Consider the following 21,727-nt stretch of genomic DNA (forward strand, 5'->3'; position numbering starts at 1 on the left):
GCATGCATCACATTTCCGTCGCAGGCATGTAATATAAACACAGTAAATGTGTTCAGAAAAACATATTTACAGCAAATCATAAGAACGATAATAATGAAATATGACTTTCCAATTTATAAAATTGCAATCATGAGGGTATTGGCATAGCCACATTGTACAGCATGTACCATAAAGAGTCTTTCGCCATGAACACACATTCCAATTAGGTGTTCAGAATAGAGAGATCACATATCTGATTGAACACTGAAATGAACACTGATACATATATATATATATATATATATATATATATATATATATATATATATATATATATATATATATATATATATATATTAGTATACATATATTTTCCATTTTAGAAACAAGAAATACACACAATAAATAGCAGTTTTCATGTGTGCAGTGTATACAGTACACAGTGACAAGCACAATGATTTTCTTTTTGTCTTTGCCAAACAAGCCATTGTTACAGACATTTCTTGTTTTACATTCAGAGTTTTGGAGAGAAAAAAAGCACTCCTCGAACAATTCACATGAAGAACCTTTCAAATAAAGTCTCCTTTTCAGTCACTTAGCTTGCTGACTAAGAAAATTAATTCTCAATTACCCCCTGTGGTGCATTTTGGAGGTATTTGCCCGGCAACACGCTTGCGTTCATCCATCGATCTAAAAAGCCATGTTGCAGTTCAGCAGTGCAAAATCTTTATGAATGCCTTTCGGAACTCGACGTTAAAGGTGGTGTAGATGATGGGATTCACGGCACTATTGACATATCCCAGCCATGTGAAGGCATTGTACATCTCGGCGGGAACCTTGCACTTTGTGCAGTGGGTGTTCAAGATGTGTGTAATGAAAAATGGCAGCCAGCATATGATAAATACACCTGAGGAGAGAGGAGAAAATGTACATTTTGAAGGACACTTTCAGGAATGAGAAGGAAGTTGATCTCTCGATGATATGTGGAGATGTGTAACTATTTCCTGTCTTCGTCATTGTATCACTGCCTCAGTGGTTTGAGGTCTTTCCAAAATGTTTTACACGGAATTACACAGCCATGCAGAGGAAGCTGAAGGCCGTAAGTTGTAATAAGTTTAGCTTGTTATAAAATAAGATGGAACATTGGTTTACAGACGACCTGGTTTACGAACAGTTTACGCAGAAAGTTTTTGAAGAAAGATCATCTCAATTCATGCACTATTTTCGATTCGTGAACAGTCCTGGCATTGACGCTGATTTCTCAGTTGTTATTTTTGTTTTTGTTCATTTTGTGTAAACTTCCTTGGCTTCATGAGTCACACATTTCATGTATATTGTTTTTTGTGGTGTGGGGGGGAGGGGGGCTCTACCTTAGTGGGCCAAGTGGGGCAGCGATCCACCAAATCCTGCTGTTAAGAGTAGTGGTGAAAAAAAGCTTGTGGGTTATGGAAGTTGACAGCCACTTTTCTATATGCATTGCCACCAGCCACATGACTGGAGTGGAACAATATCGTCCAGACATATATAGAATTGTTTTGGCCTTGGTGGAGGTTACATTTTGTTTCATTGGATTGTAGTGTTCACTCATTGGTTTTCATATGTGCTCTCATTTTTATGCAATCTAATAACTCTTAATGGTAACTCATGTGAGCAAACTTACCAAGAACGATGGCTAACATTTGCGTGGCCTTCTTCTCCTTCTGCTGGGAGATTTTCCTCCTGCTCATGCTTTTCAAAGATGTCTGCGTCTTGCCGTTTGGCAACGTCTGCGTCTGGAAGACTCTGGCCACCATTTGCGTCGGATCTCCCGGGGCCTCCTTGCCAGGGTCTCCATTCTTCTCCACTCTCTGGCTCTCCTCGGGAGGTGTCGGGGGCGAGGATGTGGGGCTCGCAGTGGCCTTGCCGGGCATCAGCAGCTGATGGCTGGTGGCCGGTGTGTCTCCAATGGTGGATTGGGGCTTCTGTTTATGGCTGCTGCTTCCGCTGTTGAGCTCGTCCAGTTCCAGATCCTCGCCCTTTTTGGCAACGTCTTTAATAAATACCTGAGAAGTGTTAAGAGGAGCAAAAATATGGAGACGGATCATTATTGTTAAAAGGTCATCCAAGCTTTAATGTCTTGAAGACATAGACAAGCAGTTTAAAGAAGAAGGTATATTTCTTAAGTAGCACATAAATCTGACTGTCATCATCATAGCAATGGAAGGAAATCCCATGCTTTCTCAAGATGGAACCCAGGGGCAGCAAATATGAAGAGAAAAACAGTGGCCCTAGAATTGAACCTTGTGGAACCCCATGAAAGAGATTAGCAGAAGAGCTGCTTTTCTTATTTTTTACACTTTGTTATTGTTGAATTATTTTTGAATTATGCAATGTTCAATTCTGTTAATGTATGTTTATGTAAAACAACCTTAGGTGACTTTAATTTCCATTAATGCATTTAAAGATGGCAGACAATTACCAAGGAAGGTGTGTCTTTTCTCCCACATATACAGTATATCTTTGTTTCAACGTCATGTTGTTCGTCTTCGGATCGCAAAGTAGTTCAGACTGAATCAACAGTACTTTTTCTGGTTGTAGCCAAGTAGTCCTTCCACTCCATTGTGCCTCAATAAACCCTATGCATGCAGCTCTTCCACGTTCAGTATGAGGTGCGATGTTAAATTCTGGTCAGCATAGAAACCAGAGCTGCCAACCTATAAAAAATCACTACCAGAACAATATGTCCAAAAAGTGTCTGAATTTCCATATTTTAAAAGTTTTGTCGAAAACATTTCCGTGCGACAGTCATAATCGTTAATAAATTATGTCTTCAATATTTGCCATTTTAAGGTTTTTATTACATTAACTTTGTAATGGTGGACGCAGTTGCAGCCTGAATCAAAGTACCAGTAAATAAGATTTTGATGTTCCATCATCAAAAATATGTCTATGGATTAATTCACCTTTGCCAATTGCGTTTTCAAACCCCAAAAATGCTTGTCTATTAAAGCAGATTAATTAGCTCTCGCACGTCAATTTTAATGTTTAATGTTTATTGAAAATGCAGCCGGACAGAAAAGGGTTTTAGGGAACAGACAGAGGGACAGATTGGACAAGGGGAATAGGGGTGCGAACCACAGCAGAACAATAGTTAGACAGTCTATTTCCGCACATTTGGCTGTAGTGAAGACTTTCTTCCAGGAGAGGCAGAATATAGGGTGACCGACAAGAGTGGAGGTCAAAGCACGCAGGTGGATTACATCTTGTCCAGATGATGTCATCTAAAGGAGGTTACTGACTGTAAGGTAGTGGTAGGGGAGAGTGTGGCTGGAGAACATAGAATAGTGGTGTGTAAGGAGGAAGATTAAGAAGACAAAGGCAAAGCAACGAACCATGTGGTGGAAGCTGAGAAAGGAAGAGTTTTGTGCAGCTTTTCGAGAAGAGGTGAGACAGGCTCTCGGTGGACAAGAGGAGCTTCCAGAAGACTTGGTGTATGCTCTGGTAGGAAAGGAGAGAAGGAGACTTGGTGGTGGAACTTCAAAATACAGGAAATCATACAAGGAAAGAGGATAGCTAAGAAGAAGTGGGACACTGAAAGGACTGAGGAGAAGAGAAAGGAATACATGGAGGCGCGACGTAGGGCAAAGGTAGAGGTAGCAAAGAACAAATAAGAGGCATATGATGACATGTAGCGGCACGGTGGACGACTGGTTAGAGCGTCTGCCTCACAGTTCTGAGGACCGGGATTCAGGACCCGCCTGTGTGGAGTTTGCATGTACTCCCCGTGCCTGCATGGGTTTTAGGTGTGAATGTGAGTGCGGATGGTTGCCCTGCGATTGGCTGGCAACCAGTTCAGGGTGTACCCTGCCTCCTGCCCGATCCTAGCTGGGTTAGGGTTTACCAATCCGCGACCCTTGTGAGGATAACCGGCTCAGAAAATGGATGGATGGATGGATGGATGGATGGATGATGACATGTATGCCAGGTTGGACACTAAAGAAGGAGAAAAGGATCTATACAGGTTGGCCAGACAGAGGGATCGAGATGGGAAGGATGTGCAGCAGGTTAGGGTGATTAAGGTGATAGAGATGGAAATGTGTTGACTGGTTTCAATAGTGTGCTGGATAGCTGGAAAGAATACTTTGAGGAGTTGATGAATGAGGAAAATCAGAGAGAAGAGTAGAAGAGGTGTGGTGTGGTGGACCAGGAAGTAGCAATGATTAGAAAGGGGGAAGTTAGAAAGGCACTAAAGAGGATGAAAACTGGAAAGGCAGTTGGTCCTGATGACATTCCTGTGGAGGTATGGAAGCATCTAGGAGAGGTGGCTGTGGAGTTTTTGACCAGCTTGTTCAAGAGAATTCTAGTGGGAGAGAAGATGCCTGACGAATGGAGGAAAAGTGTGCTGGTGCCCATTTTTAAGAACAAGGGTGCTGTGCAGAGCTGTGAGAACTTTTGAGGGATAAAGTTGATGGGCCACACAATGAGAAAGAGTAGTGGAGGCTAGACTCAGGACAGAAGTGAGTATTTGCAAGCAACAGTCCGGTTTCATGCCTTGAAAGAGTACCGCAGATGCATTATTTGCCTTGAGGAGTCCTCGTGGACCATGATGTCCGCAGATGACATTGTGATCTGCAGTGAAAGCAGGGAGCAGGTGGAGGAACAGTTAGAAAGGTGGAGGCATGTACTGGAAAGGAGAGGAATGAAGATTAGCTGAAGTAAAACAGAATATATGTGCATAAATGAAAGGGGTGGAGTGAACCATGGCGTACGCTCAAATCCAGAAAACGTCGTAAGCACAAAAATACCCAGATGTACATCCAGATAAATGATCGCCTTAATCAATTAATAGGTGTCCTCACAAATATCAGTGATTTATTAAATACACTGGTTAACAAGTGAATTCCGAGTCCTTGCCTCTTTTACATTGTTTAAAATCAAATGTTGCCGGGCATGAAATGTTCATCAGTGCTAATTGTTCGTGTGTCTCTGATGTGCAGATTTATGACAACAGTTTCCAAGCATCCCCTCTAAGTGTCGCCAAAGCACCAACAGCTGCAGAAACGTGCGTACGCCAGCCATGAAGTTGACGTGAGGCACCGCACATTTCCACGCTCATTTCACTCTTGAGACATCTGAACTTTGCCATGAAAAAGAACGTACGCCACGTTTTTGTGCATACGCACCTTTTGTACATGAGGCCCCAGGTGACCACAAATGTAACTACAGAAGTCGTTTTTCTAGCTTATACGTAACATACTGACAGTGAAAACTGACCTTTCCACCTAAAATGCTTAACATGCCGCCCTGCATATTGGTCAATTAATTCACAACAAAATAAATCAGTTATACACGTTCAACTAACCAATTATTATGCCTATCCCCAGTTTAACATAATGGATAGGATGTCACATCTCAAGGTGACATCTTGCTGAATCTCCTCTCCTCGTGAGTCCATCACTTTCACTTTCCATCACACTTAACAGCAAGAAGAAGAGCATAATGACAACCCACCACCTTCTTCTTGTTGGCAGGAAAACTCCCATTTGACTTGACAATCACCGTGCACAACCTAACGTCTTCTGGATGAGTGCACTTATCCTGTAAAAGAAAAAAGAAAGAAAGGAAAAAAGATGTGTCAAGCAAGCAGCGAGGCCAATGTCAACTCAAAAGTGACAAAAAGGGCGCTTTCATAGCGCAGATACGGCAGTTTGGAAAGTCAAAGCAGACAACATGAGCGTTGGCACGGCGAGACAGCTCAGTGAGAATGTGATCTGCTGCTGAAAGTCAGCCCATTAACTTGACAGCATCATTAAGTAGACACTGAGGTTATCTCGCTACAGACAAACAAGTGCAGCCAGCCAGCCAGCGGCTGTATTGAAATGTGATTAGTCTCCTCTATAAATTATTTTTTTTTTCCCATCATAATCATTATCTGCTCATTTGTTATTATGATACCATGTAATGACTTCACAGGCCATTGGATTGTACAGAAATGTACTGTAAAGAACCCTACAATAGTACTCCTTTTGCTGGTCATTACACACACACGCACGCATACACGCACACACACACGCACACGCACACACACACACACAGTTCTTGGTTTCTGTTGCACTGTGTTTGCGTAATCAATACTAGAAATGCAAACGCGTCATTTAAGAGCCGATGCTTATTCATATAATGGGTAAAATTTTAGCCTTAACTAACCAAGTAAATACAGCTTTAAGATTTAAACATTTACTCAACCATCCAGGGATGTGTCGCAGAAGATCTCGCCTTAAATGTGGTGTAACTGAGAGAAAATTTCAATCGTCATGTAACAAAAGCAGTCCATCAAAAGTATAATTGGGTCTAAAAATCATAGAAGTTTGTTTGCGCTGAATGTTTTTTTTTCTTTAGTTTAAAGTAGTCCCGAGATAAAGTGGCATGGTAAAACAAAGATCTCAGTGTTATATATACAGAGGTACCCTGTTACCGCTGGAATGTTGCATCCCACCTTGGTCCTATCTGTTGCATTATAGCGGCGCAACCGCGAATGTCAAGCCCACCTTGAGTGATGTGGCCACATCGGGGACGGCGGCCTGACACAGGCGTTGCTTGGGTTTGGTGTTTACACGCTTCCTGCGCTTCCTCAGGACCACGTAGATTTGCACATAAACCAGCAGGGTGATGATGAAGGGAACATAGAAGGACACGATGGAGGAGTACACCACAAAGGCGGGATTGGCGATCACACACAAAGATGCTTCCCGAGTTGCTGAAAGGAGAAAGGAGAAGAATCAAAGCACGTCCCCCCAAAAAGAGATTTGTGTTTAACCCCTTTCATGGCTGGTGTGGAATTTCATCCCTTATTCAAAAAGGCTTGCTTGGTGCATGACATGCTGTAACTTGAAATTGCATTCACAGCAACCACTGAGGGTTTGTGTATGGAGTTCAATCTCTTTAAAAATTGATCAGAAAATGTTACCCCCGCCTCACCTGGGATTTATTTACACATCTTTTATTGCGCTCGCTCCTTTGCCGTTTGCTGGGAACATGACAATCCTTTTTTATTCCCACCAGCTGAGGGACTCAAACAAGTCAGTCTTCGGGATGACACTCTTTGAAGGCCTTTGCTTTGCAGACACCTCCCTGTGCGGAAGTGCTTGACTTATTGTTTTAAAACTATACAGTATCCCTCTACCCATCCTTTTTGAACACCGCTTGTCCTCATTCTGGTCCTGGGGGAGCTGGAGCCGATTCCAGCTAACTTTGGGTGACATATTCACACCTACGGTCAATTTTAGAGTCTAAAGTTACCCAAACGTGCATGTTTTGGAAATGTGAGAGTAAGCCGAAATACCTGGAGAAAACCTTCACCAACACACGGAGAACATGCAAACATGATGCTGTGTTTTGTTTGTTTGTTGATTTAACTAAGCAACATGTTCAGCAGATTGATCTGATTGCATATTTAAGAAATACAATTTAAAAGAATAATTTAAACTACCTTGTACACTGGGATTTGGGGATTTTTTTTCTGGGCATTTGTTGCCTGTCCCTGCTTCCTACAAGTAGACTTTTCCATGAAATATCCATCCATCCATTTTCTGAGCCGCTTCTCCTCACTAGGGTCGCGGGCGTGCTGGAGCCTATCCCAGCTATCATCGGGCAGGAGGCGGGGTACACCCTGAACTGGTTGCCAGCCAATCGCAGGGCACATAGAAACAAACAACCATTCGCACTCACAGTCATGCCTACGGGCAATTTAGAGTCTCCAATTAATGCATGTTTTTGGGATGTGGGAAGAAACCGGAGTGCCCGGAGAAAACCCACGCAGGCACGGGGAGAACATGCAAACTCCACACAGGCGGGGACGGGGATTGAACCCCGCACCTCAGAACTGTGAGGCTGACGCTCTAACCAGTCGGCCACCGTGCCGCTCCATGAAATATAATAATCCAAATCTTTTAGAAACGTTTGATTTTGTACATATTTGTGTTCGTCCTTATCTCAACTATACTCTAAGTATACATAGATCATTTTAGACTTGAGACGATGTGAGTCCCAGAAAGCACATGTTTGGAAACAATGAGTCCCTGCAATTCATCATCACGGAAAAGAAAAAGGACCTCAATTTCTGTACAAAAAAAAAAAAAAACACAATTGCCAAAACACAAGTAGTAATGAAGGATGAAGCATTATTTATGTTGTCATGTTTATTTCCTTTGTATTTTATGAGCAGAATAAAGCAAAGTTATTGTTATGTATAATATGAAAGTCTGCAACACTGCAGCACACGTTACTGATCACATTTCAAATCCTGCTGAAGTCGTGTTTTTTTTTTCTTCACTTAATTTCATTATTCAGTCAAATTGAATGGTAAATGGACTGCACTTAAATCCCGCTTTATCTAAACCATCGCAGTGCCCAAAGCATTTTACAAAGCCTCACATTTTCATACACCAATGGATGGATACACCATATTACTATTTTATGGTCTTCAATCTGTAAATACTTCTGTCTTTACTCTTTCCACAAGTCTTAAAGCCTTCTTGAAATCCATCTCTTTTGACAGCTGCACCTTCAATGAGTTTATCCTGTGTTTGGATGTTGTCTATTCTTTAGTTTTGTGAGGATTCTATTCTGCACTGAAACCACATCGAGCTATATGTACTGCTGGGAAATCATCTGAAATCATCTCTCAGCTGTGAGATCACTGCCCGCAATGGCTGGATCGTGGTCTGCCAGCACAACATCCTTGACCAAGTTTTTTGACAGGTAAAGGCCTTTTAACACTGCACTTGCTCAGAATGAAAGGTCCACACAGCAATGCGCAAACACGACCGCCGGTGCGGTCAAGACAGATGATGCCCATATTTGGAAGTGCCGCCTACAAGCAAGTCGGGAAGCGTTCCCTGCTGAGTGGACCGCAACTCGGCAATATGTATTCGTCCTTTTTGCATAAGACAGCCCTAACTTTGCTTATTTTAAGGAGGAGGAGGTGACGCAGCCGCAAAAAAAGGGAATGCCTATATCCCATACTACTTGTAATTTCATGGCAGGATCTCGGAGTTTAAGCTCGTTCGTGAGCTATAGTTCCACAAAGAGCGCTTTGAGGTGTATTTCAGGCTGAGCAGGGAGCTTTGAAAGGGAGTTTGAAAGCCTCTTGCAGAGACGTCTCGGTATGTAATTTTTCTATTGTCCCAAATTTAGGGCTCGTGGGACAACACAATTATCATGCCTTCCTCCATTCCCCACTTGCCGTGTTTACAGTAGGTACAGTAGGTCCGCCAAAGTTGCACTCAGAAATCACTTTGCCAGCCCCTCTCCAGGGGAGCTTTCTGTCGTCACCACGACACCGCTCCAGAATAGAATTTTTTTCTATTCGAGGGTGCGTCGCGTCAGCCGCTTTCGGCACTTGCTACGCCGTGCTGCAACGCGGCATCCGGGCTTCCGCCCCCTCACCATACACACAATGAATGGAAAATTTGCCTCCTCTTGCCAAGTGCAGTGTGAAAAGGCCTTTAATGTATTTTTTTCCCTTGCGTCCATGGACACAGGTTGATTATACTTTATGCGTCCCTGCTAATTTTTGTGCATCTCAGAGGCGGGATGCACATTAAATGAGATCTCTGAAAGTAATTTCTAAAAAAAAAAAAAAAAAAAAGTTTAAATTCTTACTGCAGTCATGTCCCTGAGTTTTCACGCAGTCCTGTTACCCTGAAAAAATAATCCCCTCTCTTTGGAATATTCCACAAATCACGTGCTCCACTGGAAGTTGCATCATTCAGATCCTCTGCAGGCTATGGGAAAGCCAAAAGTAAGTTCATTCGTGTTTTTTTTTTTCTGTATATTTGATGATATTATGACTAACGGGTTAATAATGTTTTTTCATTATTTTTAAAATAGTCTTTTGTTGAATCACTCTAATGTGCTTGGTGTCAACATGCTATCAGCATAAATGCTATGTGGCTAGAGTTCATGTATTTGCAAATGTTATGCTAAAAACTCACTCCTGCTACTTTCCGTCCTCCATCCATCCATCCCTCCATTTTCTGAGCCGCTTCTCCTCACTAGGGCCGCGGGCGTGCTGGAGCCTATCCCAGCTATCATCGGGCAGGAGGCGGGGTACACCCTGAACTGGTTGCCAGCCAATCGCAAGGCACATACAAACAAACAACCATTTGCACTCACATTCACACCTACAGGCAATTTAGAGTCTCCAATTCATGCATGTTTTTGGGATGTGGGAGGAAACCGGAGTGCCCGGAGAAAACCCACGCAGGCACGGGAAGAACATGCAAACTCCACACAGGCAGGGCCGGGGATTGAACCCCGGTCCTCAGAACTGTGAGGCAGACGCTCTAAATGTTTCAATACAATGACAAAATACATTTGCCTAAAATGGGCCAATACATATTTTGAGTAGCTCAATGTGTGTATTTTTACATTTATAGTTGACAAAAGACAGTGATTTCTATATTTTCTCACCCACTCCCGAGTCACGATCTCTGGCAAATGTAATCAACTTCCAATTATGAGGGATTTTTCATTTCAAATCTTGACATAAATCCATATAGATTATATATGACATGCTTTACACGGCTCATGTCGAAGGTCAGTGCAGCACATTTTTCTTTTCTCATTGGTGAGTGGTTTTCACAGGGATTACACAACTTTAAAAAAAAAATACAAGTCTGCTCTAGCCAAAAAATAACCATTACCTAGTTTGAATCTTAAGGTTGAACTATATGCAAATCAGGCATGAAATCACAATGCTGATATATAGACAATGCATGCAAACTGTCAGCACTAACATAGAACAAAACACTTATGAGATATGTTTCTTTCCAATTTTATTTTTCTTAATAAATTGGGCGTAAATACATATAGTGCTTTCTCTTACCTGTGTTATTGAGCCCAAACAGGAGAGGGCAGGATATGGCGAAAGACAGCACCCACACCACGGAGATCATAATAGTCACCCTTCTTCTTGAACTGTAGCGGGTGTTGTACAGCATCGGCATTGCAACCGCTGTGTAACTGAAGGAGGGTGAGCAATTTAGTTTGAATTGACACAAACAATATGATATATAGGAGCTTTATTTTAGTGCAAAAAAAGAAAAAAGAAAAGAAACAATCAACCCCTATTAAGGAATGGTCTTACAGATGGGGGGCCATGACATTTTCTGACCACTACCTGTTTTTCATTTTTTTTCAGTGTGCTCTCCATGTGTAGCACCCTGACTTAATAACTCAAGCCCACAAATGTTGTTCAAGGAGTGCAGCTTCCCCAGGATGACTCATCCATACATGCCGGGGCCAACAGGTTCACTTTGTCTCCCAGCTCAGTGAGAGGGGCGGAGGCCAAATCAGTGTACGCCAGATTTTCACTGAGCAATGTAATTCGTTTGATTGCCCGCATCATGTTGTTTAGTGTAATGACCTCACTCATGGTGCTGGAAGACCCTCCCACTCTATCCCCACAGTTCTGAGGTCCGGGGTTCAATCCCCGGCCCGCCTGTGTGGAGTTTGCATCTTCTCCCCATGCCTGCGTGGGTTTTCTCCGGGCACTCCGGTTTCCTCCCACATACCAAAAACATGCATTAATTGGAGACTCTAAATTGCCCGTGAATGTGAGTGTGAATGGTTGTTTGTTTAAATGTGCCCTGCGATTGGCTGGCAACCAGTTCAGGGTGTACCCCGCCTCCTGCCCGATGATGGCTGGGATTGGCTCCAGCACGCCCGCGACCCTAGTGAGGAGAAGCGGCTCGGAAAATGGATGGATGGATATATTACTCATGCACACACTGTAGTTGTCTCGCCACGCTGCACTATTTGCATATCTGTATTTGACCAATACTGGCCACTCATGCCAGAGTAGCATCTGCTCCATTTGCACACTGATTGAGGAGTATCTGCAACATTTGCACAATCAACATTGTCCCAGATTATCGCGCTACTCGTCACTTTAAACTGCATACACTCCTTGAAGTCTTGGCGCCCTTTGCACAATGGTCATTGCACAGGACTATTGCAATATTAGTCATTCGAACTGTTCTAAGTGCTAGAGGACTTTTTGCACAATTGTCAAAAACAAAAACAAAAAAGTCGCCGCATTACCAGATAACTAGCAACACTTTATTGCTCAGTGACTGTTTTTTTTTTTGTCAATGTCTTTATGTCTCCAAAGTGTCTCAATTGACTGTCTGTTGCCGTACTAGAGCGGCTCCAACTACCGGAGACAAATTCCTTGTGTGTTTTTTGGACATACTTGGCAAATAAAGATGATTCTGATTCTGATTCTGATGATTTATGGTGACGTCGGGTGTGACGTGTTGGTAAAATGGATTGGACCCCAGCAAGGAAGGCTGAGTTGCACACTCCAAGTGCTGCAGAGAACTCTTATCATTTAACCTTATTAGTTGACCTTCCTAGTGAGGCGGCCGTAATCATACTATATCCATCCATTCATCCATTTTCTGAGCCACTTCTCCTCACTCGGGTCGCGGGCGTGCTGGAGTCTATCCCACCTATCATCGGGCAGGAGACGGGGTACACCCCGAACTTGTTGCCAGCCAGTCGCAGGGCACAATCATACTATAGTGTTCCTTATATTGATTTATTTTTTTCCATGTATAATTTTGTTTGAAGGTTTCCTGAAAGCTTTTTACAGTATGTCTACTTTGAACACCTTTTGAGTAAATGGCCTGAAGGTAAATGGATCAGTTAAGATAATTGTGTTAAAGTCATACACATTTCATATTTTTTGTATGATCAACTTGTAGGGATACGGTGTTTCACAAATCCAAAAACATAGGTCCGTTGCGTATCCGTTGATTGACAGATGTTACACTTTATTGACAAAAAGTCTTTGATCAATTTTGTATTTTAATATTGGAGTGGTTCAGATTATTTATATTATTTCTTATAGCGAACCCCCCATTCTGTTTATATTGGGATTATGATCACAAAAATGTTTTTCTAGCTAATGGGAAGTACTGTGCTCTCAAAGCAGCGAAGCTGATTTGTCATTTTTGGAAGATAACCCTGATTTCAAAAACCTTCTGACAAAATAAATAGCCTATAGTCTACTTTCCATCATGGGGTTCCAAAGTATTAACATTTGTCTGTGCATGCAGCTGCAGTGTGAGCGCATGGAACAACTATAAAGTAATGTGAGCCTCATCCAATTTGCTCCACTTTGATCAACAAGAACATGGTGATTTACACACACACAGAAGAAGCAAACTATCCGTTCATCTATGGAAAAGAGGATGCTGCCTCCAGATGTTCAATTCAACAACACATTTCATCCAAGACACTTAGATGTTCTCAAGCAAGAGGAAGACAGTCACGGTCATCCCCTCGAGGATCAGCAAGTACGCGCCCAGGGTATACGAGTCTTATAAATAACATCAAATTGTTAACATCACTTACCTTCGGCATACATACGTTCATTTCAAATACAAATGTTGATCTAGCAGGCGATTATATGGTATGATGTGATTTTCTCTACAAATGAGAGACATGCATGTGCACTAATTCAATCTTATCAATGAGCGGTGTGAGCATTTGTTTTCTTCTGTCCAGCCAAGCAGAACATCATGTAAAATTAAATATGACAGCATTCTGTAGAATAAGAAGATGGGATGTCGTGTGTCCTCGGTGCCCTTCAAATACAACAAACACCTCTTTCACACACCGAAGTGGTTTGCAGGATTACATGATTACTTCCTGTAGGTTCTTAACAAATCTAGATTGCTGCATGTACATCACAGACAAGTGCAGCTCTCGACACAAAATGTATATTCTGTTTGTTCAATGGCTTTTGATCTTTATGTATTCTCAAAACGTTCATTTAAAAAAAACAAAAACTCTTGGGCCGACCTGTCTATTTTCACACATTAACATTCAGATTTAAGGATGTATCTCTCATGCAGTAATTCACTGCCCTCCTAAACAAATAATTAGTTGTTCATCTGACCACAGCAATGGTTGTGGTCCTCATCTAAATTTCAACAGCTTCTAATTAACTCTCAGCTTTGCTTCCCCTTGTGAATAGTTTACAAGTAAAAACATAATTCCAGCTACAGGCATAAACTAGAAAGGATGCAGTAGAGCGCACACCTTTCCCGAGCAACATAGAAACCTCGAACAAGACTCATTTCAGTAATTCATATCTTGTCTTATTAATTGGTTCCTGTTTCCTGTTGGATGCACCTACGAATATTGTCGTTAAAAATTGTCTGCACTTATTGAGGCATTAAATTAAGTTTCTTGAGTAACTTGGCGTGTCTTCAGTATTACCTGAAGCCATTGCATTTCAACATGTACACACAATTTACATGTTCAGCCTGGAAGATGGATTCAAATATTTTCGTAAAAGTGTGACTTAATGATCATCTACATTTTTAATCTCTCTACAATAGGGTTGGGTATCGTTTGAATCTGAGCAATTCCAGTCCCGATTCCTCATTTCAATTCCGGTTCCACACGATTCTTGATTCCGATTCTTTTAGGGGGCTGGCTCAAAAAAGTTTACATGGTTTAAATAAAGGGTGTCCAAATTATGAACATCCATTTTCTTAGCAGCCCACAGCATAGACTAAAATGAACATTTGTTCTTTGTAACCAGTATCAATATCAAACTTATGAACGAAAAGGCAATGTGTGTAGAACTAACCCAACTGACTTAATATTCATTAATTATTGTTTCAGCTAAAAGTTAAATATAGCATTGTTAAAATTATTTGCGACTGTTTAATCAAGTCAAAATGGTTTATATGTGCGGGTTTTAACTTGACTTCCTGTTTTAAGCATCTGGCCTTTTATTTTGAAGGGTACACACTCAATGTTAGGCTTTTAATTAGACTGTTTCTCCTTTCTTTACAAGATGGTAAAGTCCATCCATCCATTTTCTGAGCCGCCTATCCTCACAAGGGTCGCGGGAGTGCTGGAGCCTATGCCAGCTATCATCAGGCAGGAGGCGGGGTACACCCTGAACTTGTTGCCAGCCAATCGCAGGGCACATACAAACAAACAACCATCCGCACTCACATTCACACCTACGGGCAATTTAGTGTCTTCAATTAACCTACCATGCATGTTTTTGGGATGTGGGAGGAAACCGGAGTGCCCGTAGAAAACCCACGCAGGCACAGGGAGAATATGCAAACTCCACACAGGCGGGGATTGAACCCCGGTCCTCAGAACTGTGAGGCAGACGCTCTAACCAGCCGTCCACCGTGCCGCCAAGATGGTAACGTAATTTAGATTTTATTTTTGGGTGTGCCATCAGCTCTCACACTACCGCGCGGTGTAGGCTGAGGCTTTGAGCGGGGGGGAGCACGTCAGACTTCGACACAACATGAAAGCCTCCGTTGCAGAATATGATCTTAATCCAAGTGTTGCACTGATGTGACTTGTCGTTATTTTTAACATAGTTAACACTTTTGTTTGCCGCTGCTGTTAGGCACAAGCACGTCTTCGTGCACCTTCTTCTTCGTTGGTTTTCGCCGCTTCTTCATTGGTTTTCACCACTTTGTTCTTCGGGGTCGGCGGACTGTAGGCATCAAAACTGGGAACCGAAATTTTCTAATTTGAATGATTACAGGAGAACCGGAATGTTTGTCCCGGTTCAAATGGGTTCTTGATTCTCGATGCCCAACCCTACTATACATACAGACAAACAGTCTTTGGCTGGTAGAGTACAGTATTTACTTAATATTGCATATTGTCATTTCGTTTCCCAATCATTTATTCTCCATGTGTAAAATGTTCACTTGTGTACTCGTTTGTTGCGTCCTTGTAATTTACATTCAATGTGGTGTTGTAATTGTAATGTAATTGTCAGTGATGGGCACAAACTGAGAAAGGTTGCAAACAGTTCTCCTGTTATTCACAGTGTAAAGATTTCCTTTAAAAAAATCCATGCAAAGCTGCCAGAAGGAATGAGCAATCTGAGCATTGGCCAACTCACCGATCAATGCTGATGGCACACAGATTGAGGATGCTGGCTGTACACATCATCACGTCTAGAGTGACAAAGATGTCACAGTGGATCTTGCTAAATCGCCACTCCCCTACGACCTGCAAGAGGAAAAACACACACAAGTGGCAGCTTAGTGCAACCATCAACAGAAGAACGTAAAGGCAGTCAGCTAAAGGCGCCATCTCAGCAAGAAATTATTTGCCTGGATAACACGCTGTTCCTGGATTTAAACTACAGGGCCAAGTGAGCAATTCTGTTTGAATGCTGATTTTTGTATTTACTCTGTCCATGTATATTTCAAGGGCTCTGATATGGCTGTTTATATTCATGGAACAAATGGAACAGTTTTATAAATACTAAATGTTATATTATGTTTAGTTTGTATGCATGGGCTGACTCCTTCCCCCTACTGATTTAAAGGTCCTGTATTTTGCTAAACCAACTATTTCTAGTATTTGAAATGTAATATTGTCTCTAGTGGGCCTCAGTAAACGTAAAATAGGAATTAAAATCGTCCACACATTCCTGAGCTTTCATGAGGCCTGAGCTCATTCGAAATTCTCCAGCGTATCTACGTTACTTAGCGAAGATCTCCGCCTTCCCGAGCCAGCGCTGTCAACATAACAAACACGTGTGCTCTCACAAATTGATCTTCTACATGCGGATACAAAACTGGGTCAAACAGTAGTAGCTGTCCGCGGGGCCTTTTCTGGATACTCGTATGACAAAACCAAGGTGTTTTTGTTTTTTTAATGAAATTGACACTTTTATACAAAGTCCATGTTAGATAGTCACTCTGTGCAAAAAATTCTAAATGGTGTTACTTGAACCATGCCGTGTAAATACAGCCCATGACAGCCAAGCCTCGATATGTATTGAATATGAATTTTGGATTGGGTCCAACGGTAGGTAGTCTGTAGGAAAAACAGCTGCAGTAAAATTTGTGGAAATCAATATCAAACTTGACATATCTTACATGAAACTGATATGGCAGATGGTTTGTTTCATCGATCCATCTGGAAACTAGCATTTCTGTTTGTCAAACCCATTCGGGGCCAATCAGGTCAACAAGTAGAGGAGTCAGCTCCCTGACACTGAGTCAAAACATCCTTGTTTTAATGAAAAGTGTCCAGTGCTTTACGGTCAGTGAACTGAAGATAAAACTGTCAAAACCATCACAATAACAAGCATCAAAACCAAAATTATCATGATTATCGGGGGTATCAACCCACCCGGTCAAGCAGACGGCCACCCCACACAGACTTTTGGGTTTGCTCAAGGTTTCTTCCTTGGAGGGAGTTTTTCTTTTTGACTCCGTCGCCCAGTGCTTGCTCAGGTGATGTTCAGTTGGTCTCTTAAGACCACATTCTCCGATTCGTACATAAATACTTTTTTACACGTCTGGATTGCGCACTCATCATCTACACACAACAGAGCACATCAATACAGCAGTAGCGAGAGTTAAAATTCTAAACGGTATGACTGACTGTTTTTCAGAATTTATTGGCAAGCCATAAACCGTTTCATCCCTATTATGAAGACACATCAAGTTTTGATAAAACTGCTGCTGCCGCAAAAAACAAAGCAAATACTTTCAGAGACTACCTTTGTTTACGTGTTGTGCTTGTAGCCTGCTTGTGGCTTTCAATCAAAGACCATACATATATAAGCTTGCGGTTACCCCAAGCACCCCATTATGAACGCAACATTATCAGACCACCGTGTGTCTCACCTGACACACGCCCACCTGCTTCCTCGCACCGCTCTGAAGTGTATTAGTTGTATGTGTCCCCGAGGCCGTGTTGTCAGAAAATTAACTGTCAAATGTTTCTGCTTTGGTCTACTACATTGACGATGATTGCAGAAAAGATTAGACACTCTAATGTGTGGCTTTCTCTCAGTTCCAACCTCTGCCCCTTCCTCCTTTTTTTGCATTTTTCAACCCTTAGCACGACTTGATGGACCCTGTTTTCCTCCTTCTCTGCTATCGCTTCTTCATCTCAAACTCCGTGGACTCACCGACTTTAATTTAGAACACAAACACAAGTCGGATCACAACGGGGAAGGACAACAATTTGCGGTGACGGGAAACTGCTCGCTTTGTCTCTTTCTGACAGTGACACTCAAACATAAGCGCGTTTGTCGGCGGACCGCAGCTGTTTTGGTTTACACACACCCAAACTCCAGCCGGCGAACATGCAAGCCTTTCGTGATTCAAATTGTGTCAGCATTCTGACTTAATATGCAAAGGTGTTGCGATGAGAAATTGAAAATGCGGTAATGGAGGCTGGGGAAACGGGAAAGGAGATCAACGGAGCAATTTCGGATGTCAGTTGAAATCAATGTGAAAGGAAAACGAAGGCTTCTGTGTGTGTATATATATATATAAATAATAATTAAAAATGCAAAAACAGCTGTCAAAAGAAAACTAGATTGTCGATAACTGTTGAACTCTCCACTTTATGACAACATTTTGACAAGTTGGACAGTTGTGTGCTATTACTGTGTAGTGCCCTTTTGATGGCTTCTATAATTTTGTTATTGTGATAGTGGCGGTATTAAGAGGTGGATTCAATTGGCAAGTCCTCACTGAGCGGCCAGGCACCTTCTTCTGGATTAGAATTTTTTAAATCTGGGTTTAAAATGACAAAACAACAACCAAACGCTCTATAAAGTGCTGTTCTAACAGGATTCATCTTTAGCCTGATCTGGCCGCCTCTGACTTGAAGAAAGAACGGGGGAGAACTGGATTTCTGGAGAAGGTGGGCACTGATCCCAATACCTCTTTCATGCTAAGCGAGTGCTCTACCATTTGAGATGCTGTGTCGACATCATATCTAGCAGCTGCTTCTGGATCCGGAAATATTGACCTCCATTGACCCTATTTGGACATGAACATAGATGAGGTGACCAAATGGTTAAGGCGATGGACTGCTAATCCTTTGTGTCCTCCATGCATGGGGTCAAATCCCATTCTCGTTGTGATATACTCTGCTGTATTTCCAAAAGCACTTTGGTACAGGCCAAACTCTTGCTTTAAGGAATACCTTGACTGAAGGTGTCACCTCTACTCAAATATGCCCAACATTCACCCTGATTAACCCCAAATAAATTTCAGATCTAGTAGGCTTTTTCATGTGCATTTCCCTCACCAACTTTTGATTGACTCTGTTGGAGATGTATTGCTTTAACAATGTATTGATTATTGTCACTCTACTGTTGTTTTAGGGTGCATAATAAGGTGTCAGTACAATAATGAATATTTTATTACAAGTCACAGTGGAGCATAAAGTTTTGAGCCTCATATCTTATTTGTATAATACGTGCAAACGTTTAAAACAAAAAACAGCCCAAGAACCTAGTCACACACTTTTACAACAGAAATTGATTGATTGATTGATTAGCCGGCTGTGACTGACTGGTTAGCACATCGGCCTTACAGGTCTGTGGATCGGGATTCAAATCCCGGCCCCGCCTGTGTGGAGTTTGCATGTTCTCCCCGTGTCTCGGTGGGTTTTCTCCGGGCACTTCGGTTTCCTCCCAAGTCCCCAAAACATGCGTGGTAGGTTGTTTGAAGACTCTAAATTGCCCGTAGGTGTGAATGTGAGTGTGAATGGTTGTTTGTTTCTATGTGCCCTGCGATTGACTGGCGACCGGTTCAGGGTGTAACCCGCCTCCCGCCCGAAGGTAGCTGGGATAGGCTCCAGAACGCCCGCAACCCTAGTGAGGATAAAGCGGTAAAGGAAATGGATGGATTGATTATTTAAAAAAAGGTCATCTTGGGCTTTGATATGTGCTCAATCGCAGTGCAGTTCCCACATCTAAAGAAAAAAATGACGATATTTTATTCCTTGTTTGATTCTTGGGAAAATTAGAAAACAATTATCCATCCATTTTCTATACTTGTCCTCATTATGGTCACGAGTGATCTGGAGCCTGTCCTTGCTGACTATGGGTGAGGTTGTGATCCTTCGACTAGTTGCTGGCCAATGACAGAAACAATTGATCAATTCATTTTTTTTTTTAAATTTGTATAATTTTTAAAGGAATGACAGAATTTTGCTTAATGGAGGTAGCTCAGCTTAGCTGGCGTCACAATGGTCTTCTTTAGACTGCAGAGTAGTTGAGACCGAGTCAACAGTGCTCAAATATTGTGATCCATTTTGTCCCAATGACTTCAAGGTACACATGATAAAAAATGGATAGAATTCCTAACGATCACTTAATCAAGTAATTATTCTCCACTTGATTTAATGTGCCCTAATATTCTTTTACTGCGGGATACCTTTCTGCTGTATGTAGAGAAACAAATGCACTGCCACCTCTGCCGCCATGACATCATATAGATTTAAACACTGTAATTGGATCAGAGTGCTAATCCTGATGATTTACTGTGAGACACTGGAGGCTTAGTGATCCTGCACTCTTAGATTGCCTCTATATTACACAGCATGACCTCAAGCCTGCTGGTCAAAAATAACCCCCCACTTCCCACAACCCTGACCCGAGGAAAAAAAATATCAAATACTAATTTTTTGATGGAGCCCACATCCTGCTTGCTATTGATTCCCCCCCCCCCCCCCCCCCACCTCTAGATATGGTTAACCCCCGCCTCAGTTCTCCATTTTTAGGTTGCACTGGCCAGCTATCACTGATAAGACACAACCACCGAAAGCAAAGGGTCGCCACAATCTGAAACAATGATGGATTCAAAAAAATTAGAACGAATTATTCCTAATCAGGCGGCACGGTGGTCGACCGGTTAGAGCGTCAGCCTCACAGTTCTGAGGACCGGGGTTCAATCCCCGTCCCCGCCTGTGTGGAGTTTGCATGTTCTCCCCGTGCCTGCGTGGGTTTCCTCCCACATCCCAAAAACATGCATGAATTGGAGACTCTAAATTGCCCGTAGGTGTAAATGTGAGTGCAAATGGTTGTTTGTTCGTATGTGTCCTGCGATTGGCTGGCAACCAGTTCAGGGTGTACCCCGCCTCCTGCCCGATGCCAGCTGGGATAGGCTCCAGCACGCCCGCGACCCTCGTGAGGAGAAGCGGCTCAGAAAATGGATGGATGGATGGATATTCCTAATCATTTAAACTGTGACTGCCGTGACATTTTGACGTTGTTGCAATGTCGCTACATTATAGATCAGGGGTGGGCAAACGTTTTGGCTCAGGGGTCACAGTGACTGTTCAAATTTGACAGGCGGGCCAAGCCAGGACCAGATGCTTACATATAAAAAATAAACAACAACAAAAAGGCATTGTAGTGTTAATACTTAGATTTACTTCTAATGGGAACAGTGTTGTTTTGTTGGTCACCTTTTTTTGCCAGTGCATCAAAGTCCGGTGTTAGTTTCGTTGTGGAAATTCTCAGAACACATCTGAGTTGTTCATCACTCAGCTGGAATCTGTAGGACGTTTTGTTGGTGTTCATCACACTAAAAGTCTGTTCACACACATATGTAGAGCCAAACACCACCAGCATCCTCTGTGGCATCTTCTGGCTTTTGGGAAATTTGTCTGCGCTTAATGAAGCATAAAACTCATCCACTTTGAGAGTGGTATCACATTGGAGATAAATCAGTTCCATCTGCAGCTCCCGTGGCACTGTTTCAGTGTCTGTGACTGAATCTTGGATGACAGTTTGTCAGATAAAGATGTTTTCCTGAGCCTGCAAGCTTGATTTTAACCGCTGAGCCGTAGCCATCAGTTCCTGCGTTGATTGGCTGTTAGCGTAATCAGCATGGTAGAAAAGTGATGGCTGATGTTATAGTCCTCTACAACCGCAATGGTT

General features: G+C 42.4%; 1 protein-coding gene across 3 annotated transcripts in view; it reads right to left on the bottom strand.

Moving 5' to 3' along the window:
• Nucleotides 1–314: 314 nt before the first annotated feature.
• Nucleotides 315–21,727, bottom strand: part of drd2a (dopamine receptor D2a) — a 78,238-nt gene continuing 56,825 nt past the window's right edge. For 2 of the 3 annotated variants that reach the window (XM_061782868.1, XM_061782870.1), the window contains exons 3-8: nucleotides 15,923–16,032; nucleotides 10,847–10,983; nucleotides 6,507–6,715; nucleotides 5,470–5,556; nucleotides 1,640–2,021; nucleotides 320–886 (exon numbers count right to left, since the gene is read on the bottom strand). In XM_061782868.1, coding sequence (XP_061638852.1) covers nucleotides 690–886; nucleotides 1,640–2,021; nucleotides 5,470–5,556; nucleotides 6,507–6,715; nucleotides 10,847–10,983; nucleotides 15,923–16,032 — 1,122 coding nt within the window. In that variant the 3' untranslated portion in view covers nucleotides 320–689. Of the gene's footprint in view, nucleotides 887–1,639; nucleotides 2,022–5,469; nucleotides 5,557–6,506; nucleotides 6,716–10,846; nucleotides 10,984–15,922; nucleotides 16,033–21,727 lie in introns of all 3 variants that reach the window. The other variant, XM_061782869.1, reaches the window with a different exon arrangement.

This window comes from Phyllopteryx taeniolatus, chromosome 8 (assembly GCF_024500385.1).
Source record: "Phyllopteryx taeniolatus isolate TA_2022b chromosome 8, UOR_Ptae_1.2, whole genome shotgun sequence".
NCBI lineage: Eukaryota > Metazoa > Chordata > Actinopteri > Syngnathiformes > Syngnathidae > Phyllopteryx > Phyllopteryx taeniolatus.